The sequence below is a fragment of the Procambarus clarkii genome, chromosome 52 (assembly GCF_040958095.1).
Source record: "Procambarus clarkii isolate CNS0578487 chromosome 52, FALCON_Pclarkii_2.0, whole genome shotgun sequence".
Lineage (NCBI taxonomy): Eukaryota > Metazoa > Arthropoda > Malacostraca > Decapoda > Cambaridae > Procambarus > Procambarus clarkii.
In genome coordinates this window covers 5457502-5464012 of record NC_091201.1, presented here as the reverse complement: position 1 = coordinate 5464012, position 6511 = coordinate 5457502, and the positions used below count along the sequence as shown (strand labels likewise).

The 6511-nt window shown below is 48.6% G+C and overlaps 1 protein-coding gene across 1 annotated transcript; it reads left to right on the top strand.

Annotated features, from left to right (window-relative positions):
- Positions 1-3124: 3124 nt before the first annotated feature.
- LOC138352040 (golgin subfamily A member 6-like protein 2) lies at positions 3125-3514 on the top strand. The gene has a single exon (XM_069304215.1). It carries the CDS (start codon positions 3125-3127, stop codon positions 3512-3514), a length of 390 nt encoding a protein of 129 aa, XP_069160316.1.
- The last annotated feature ends 2997 nt before the right edge of the window (positions 3515-6511 follow it).

Here is a 6511-nt window from a genome sequence, read left to right as displayed (position 1 = left end):
CAGCGCCACTCATCCTGTGAGTGGACGCACCGCCATAGTGACAGTATTGGGCAGCGCCACTCATCTTGTGAGTGGACACACCGCCATAGCGACAGTATTGGGCAGCGCCACTCATCCTGTGAGTGGACGCACCGCCATAGTGACAGTATTGGGCAGCGCCATTCATCCTGTGTGTGGACGCACCGCCATAGTGACAGTATTGGGCAGCGCCACTCATCCTGTGAGTGGACACACCGCCATAGTGACAGTATTGAGCAGCGTCATTCATCCTGTGAGTGGACACAACGCCATAGTGACAGTATTGGGCAGCGCCACTCATCCTGTGAGTGGACACACCGCCATAGTGACAGTATTGAGCAGCGCCACTCATCCTGTGAGTGGACACACCGCCATAGTGACAGTATTGGACAGCGCCACTCATCTTGTGAGTGGACACACCGCCATAGTGACAGTATTGGGCAGCGCCACTCATCTTGTGAGTGGACACACCGCCATAGTGACAGTATTGGGCAGCGCCACTCATCCTGTGAGTGGACACACCGCCATAGTGACAGTATTGGGCAGCGCCACTCATCCTGTGAGTGGACACACCGCCATAGTGACAGTATTGGGCAGCGCCACTCATCCTGTGAGTGGACACACCGCCATAGTGACAGTATTGGGCAGCGCCACTCATCCTGTGAGTGGACACACCGCCATAGTGACAGTATTGGGCAGCGTCACTCATCCTGTGAGTGGACACACCGCCATAGTGACAGTATTGGGCAGCGCCACTCATCCTGTGAGTGGACACACCGCCATAGTGACAGTATTGGGCAGCGTCACTCATCCTGTGAGTGGACACACCGCCATAGTGACAGTATTGGGCAGCGCCACTCATCCCGTGAGTGGACACACCGCCATAGTGACAGTATTGGGCAGCGCCACTCATCCTGTGAGTGGACACACCGCCATAGTGACAGTATTGGGCAGCGCCACTCATCCTGTGAGTGGACACACCGCCATAGTGACAGTATTGGGCAGCGTCACTCATCCTGTGAGTGGACACACCGCCATAGTGACAGTATTGGGCAGCGCCACTCATCCTGTGAGTGGACACACCGCCATAGTGACAGTATTGGGCAGCGTCACTCATCCTGTGAGTGGACACACCGCCATAGTGACAGTATTGGGCAGCGCCACTCATCCCGTGAGTGGACACACCGCCATAGTGACAGTATTGGGCAGCGCCACTCATCCTGTGAGTGGACACACCGCCATAGTGACAGTATTGGGCAGCGTCACTCATCCCGTGAGTGGACACACTGCCATAGTGACAGTATTGGGCAGCGTCACTCATCCTGTGAGTGGACACACCGCCATAGTGACAGTATTGGGCAGCGCCACTCATCCTGTGAGTGGACACACCGCCATAGTGACAGTATTGGGCAGCGCCACTCATCCTGTGAGTGGACACACCGCCATAGTGACAGTATTGGGCAGCGCCACTCATCCTGTGAGTGGACACACCGCCATAGTGACAGTATTGGGCAGCGCCACTCATCCTGTGAGTGGACACACCGCCATAGTGACAGTATTGGGCAGCGCCACTCATCCTGTGAGTGGACACACCGCCATAGTGACAGTATTGGGCAGCGCCACTCATCCTGTGAGTGGACACACCGCCATAGTGACAGTATTGGGCAGCGCCACTCATCCTGTGAGTGGACACACCGCCATAGTGACAGTATTGGGCAGCGCCACTCATCCTGTGAGTGGACACACCGCCATAGTGACAGTATTGGGCAGCGTCACGCATCCTGTGAGTGGACACACCGCCATAGCGACAGTATTGGGCAGCGCCACTCATCCTGTGAGTGGACGCACCGCCATAGTGACAGTATTGGGCAGCGCCACTCATCTTGTGAGTGGACACACCGCCATAGCGACAGTATTGGGCAGCGCCACTCATCCTGTGAGTGGACGCACCGCCATAGTGACAGTATTGGGCAGCGCCATTCATCCTGTGTGTGGACGCACCGCCATAGTGACAGTATTGGGCAGCGCCACTCATCCTGTGAGTGGACACACCGCCATAGTGACAGTATTGAGCAGCGCCACTCATCCTGTGAGTGGACACAACGCCATAGTGACAGTATTGGGGAGCGCCACTCATCCTGTGAGTGGACACACCGCCATAGTGACAGTATTGAGCAGCGCCACTCATCCTGTGAGTGGACACACCGCCATAGTGACAGTATTGGACAGCGCCACTCATCCTGTGAGTGGACACACCGCCATAGTGACAGTATTGGGCAGCGCCACTCATCTTGTGAGTGGAAACACCGCCATAGTGACAGTATTGGGCAGCGCCACTCATCCTGTGAGTGGACACACCGCCATAGTGACAGTATTGGGCAGCGCCACTCATCCTGTGAGTGGACACACCGCCATAGTGACAGTATTGGGCAGCGCCACTCATCCTGTGAGTGGACACACCGCCATAGTGACAGTATTGGGCAGCGTCACTCATCTTGTGAGTGAACACACCGCTACAGCATCATGTACAACACTCTCCAATAGGAAGAAAACCCGCTGGGTTGTTCATGCTGTGAGTGAACAACCACTCATGGCAACATTTCCCAACCCTTATAAAGTTCAGTAGTCTTGCCGGTGCGCAATATAGGAATCTTTTGAGAACTACATCAATATTTGACATTGTCTTCCTACTTCAACTTTCTATATATTATCGTACTAATATTTCTAAGTAGTAGTCAAGATCCGCGTCTATCTCTAGGAGTAGAGATGCTGCGGCTGTGTTCCTCACTTGTCGTGTCCATCCTGACTCTCCAGAGGTACTTGTATCGCACATGAAATCCGGCCAATTACCGAGTCTCTCCGCTGACCACCAGCCTCCGTGTTGTCCGTAATGACTGAGAATGTTGGCTGTAACTGCCTTGTTCCAGATTAACTGACTGTGAGCAAGTCAGTTAATCTAATCACGGTGCCCGGATGATGCAACATTTGTATCGTCAGACAACAGCCTCCGATTTGTTGAAACGTGTTTGTGGGCGCTGTGGGGAATATTGTCTCGGTTAGCGACCTCAGCAGCCGGGTTATCTACTCGTTCATTTCTACAGGAAACATGAGAGAAAACCCACGAGAACTAAGAGAAAACCCACGAGAACTAAGAGAAAACCCACGAGAACTAAGAGAAAACCCACGAGAACTAAGAGAAAACCCACGAGAACTAAGAGAAAACCCACGAGAACTAAGAGAAAACCCACGAGAACTAAGAGAAAACCCACGAGAACTAAGAGAAAACCCACGAGAACTAAGAGAAAACCCACGAGAACTAAGAGAAAACCCACGAGAACTAAGAGAAAACCCACGAGAACTAAGAGAAAACCCACGAGAACAAAGAGAAAACCCACGAGAACTAAGAGAAAACCCACGAGAACTAAGAGAAAACCCACGAGAACTAAGAGAAAACCCACGAGAACTTAACCTTCAGTGGCTTGGCAGTGTTTCATAACTCACTTAACGTCAAGGAGTGTGGCTCATGTTTCCAGCCTGACCTTCGTTAGGGCTTAGCTGATTACTGCTCAACTTGTGGACCATTCTAGGTCTCCTAATACCATAACAATGCAGCCCATCCTCAGATGTCCCAACGTCAAGAAACTGTCGTACTAAAGTGCCCTTATCCTAACCTAACAGAGGTTAGGTTGGGGTAAGAGAAACAGAAAACGGGACAGTGTGTCAATTCCGCGAGCCGCTGCCATTTTCCAGTATGACGATTTTTGGCCTTAGGTGGAATATACGTCAAAATGCGACGTTCCATTAGGAGGATGGGTTGGTACCAGAGAGAGAGACGACGATGGAGACGGTGGCTGCTGCTCTGAGGTCCCCCAAGAGTCCAGCGTCGCCACAAGTACACCCTCCACCCACACCAAGAGCCCCGGGCAGGTGGCGGCTGCTAGACTAAATCGGTTCCTTGTTACGTCTATAAACTACCAGTTACGCCGCCGGCTCCTCGTTCCACGCCTCGGTGATAAAGGACATGACGTCGCCATCATGGGGTATGACCTCGGTGCCCTCCTAAGTCTCTCATCAGGCGCTCAGGGAATCAACACTATGTAACACTGTAAAAGTGTTTGGTTTAGTTTATTTAAAATATATATAGTACATGAGTCACATACAAGGATTGAGAAGGCGCCAGTTTGTCCACCGGAAAGTCACACCTCTAAGAGTTAATGACACCAAGTGACCTGAGGTCAGATCATGCAAATTTCACCTTACTTCTACTAATCTTATAATTGGAGCCTGGTAGCCTTCAATCATGCCGACGTTTAAGGAGTGGCTTGGTAGAGAGCCGGAGGCTATCTACTTGTGGGCGGAGTTAGCTACTAGGTTTCCCAATATATACTCGGAGAGCTATCGATTCAGGAGCATTAAGCATTAACAAGACAGAAGACCAGGCAGCAGAGCAGGAGGACAACAGCCGAGACAGGCTGTCGGTCGGACGGGGGTGAAGCTGCCTGACAGCTGCAGACTCCCCCCCGCTCTCTATCCAGCTATAGGCAAACACTTGGTGAGTTGAACATTAAGGTGACTTGGTCGTGTTTTACAAGTGTTGTGTGATGATCAGGGGCAGTCAGTTGTAGTGTTCTCAGATTCTTGGAGGATGACTCACTTTACATATATAGATCTTGAACATTGCTTAAATTATGATACTTAGTATGTGAAATATAATTGAATTTATTATTTAAATGGCCTTTAACTGTGTCCCCTATGTTTGGAGTTGATCTCTTGATAACATCTTTTGAGAATATTGTGATACAGACAAGTTCCATTCCTTGTCTTGTATGTAATGATCATGAATGGATGGTGGCAGCATTTCGTCTTCTACTCTTCTACTTCTACTATCTACTCTTCTACTTCTACCTATCTACACCTCTCCCTCCACCCCTCTCTAAACTCTCACTTTCAACTAATGACCCTCCTCACTCCTCCCACCTCTCTCCTCTCTCACCCCAAACCCTCACTAATTACTTCACTATTCATTTCTTTCCTTTCGTTTTCGCTTATACGTTTGTGGCAATGATTCTGTATTCTAGAGTTCTCTCTAGAGTTTCGGGGAACTGATCCAGTTACGGCGCCTTGTAGTCTTAGCACCTAGGTAGTCAAATACCTAGGTTACAAGGTGTTGAACGAGAGAGGCTGCCTTAGGAACTCTGGAGGTGCTCTAGAATAGTTAGCTAACTGGGGACGGGATAACGGACTAGAGAGAGCTGTTTCCCCCGGCCTCGTTAGTTAACTGGGGGGTGGAATAATGGACAAGATAGAGCTATTTCCCCCACCCCCTGTTACAACTACAGCCTCCGCACGACGCTTCGTCTGCAGGTTTTAGTGTTCATGTGTAAATACTTCGTGTTACCCTTATTTTTGTATTAAAGTTTATACATGTGTTATTAAATGAACAAATCCACAAGGGCCGTGACGAGGATTCGAACCTGCGTCCGGGAGCATCCCAGACACTGCCTTAATCGACTGAGCTACAACAGGGTTAAAATCCTTCGAATCCTCGTCACGGCCCTTGTGGATTTGTTCATTTGATGCATCACGTTAGTGTGATATGTGTGTAAACATGTGTTATTATTTATTTTGTGTGTTAGCCAAGTGTGTGTGTCCAATTAGGGGTACTGGATATTTTTCGTGATATTTGTTTATTTTGATATTAGAATAAATGGTCATAATTTTTCCTCTGAGTATTCCTTCACTCCTCTGCAATTTTCACACTGCAAAAGCCAATGCGTTGTTTATTTTACTTTAATGGGAAGTGTGTGTGTGTCATATTGCACCTGTCCAGTATACCCGCTGTACCGTTGTCACGTCACACACCCCTTTTGGCTATTTTATAAATATTATGTAAAGCAATCGCCCCTCAATTAGTTACCTAAAAAGACATTTTACTAAATACTAGATTCTAGATTTTTACTTGATTCTCAATACTTGGCTTGACATGTCGGATTTAGTCTTGCCTAACTCTTGTTAGACTAGTAGTTAGTCAACTACATTTCTGTGTCAATATTTTATTGTACCTGGTTTGTACCTGGATGGGGTTCTATACGTGTATTTCCCAAGCCAGGCCCAGGGTGCCAGGCTTGAATTGCGAGTTTGCTCCAACAGGCTGTTACTTGGAGCGGCCCGCAGACCCGTTGGTACAGCAATTCTTGCAGAAAACTGTCCAAGTCATTGCTGCTTTTCCAGATTTGTATTTGCATTCGTCATAATATTTTAGTTCAATTCTCATGGATGTTTTCACCCACAGATTCACAGCCAAGAGGATCCAGCATCCATGGCTTGACTTCAAAAGAAAATAAATCTGAAAATGGGTTATTCAATTTTTGTTTCAATGAATACCAGTTTACTCAGTCTCCATCAACTCAGATCAAGATGTTAAAAATATCCAATTATTACTGTTAACTCAGGCCTTGAGGTACTTCTTTTGTAAACTGGTTTGAAAAATACA

What these genes read in the sequence shown, in the direction of transcription:
- LOC138352040 (XM_069304215.1), top strand. Translation starts at nt 3,125, where the DNA reads ATGAGAGAAAACCCACGAGAACTAAGAGAAAACCCACGAGAACTAAGA.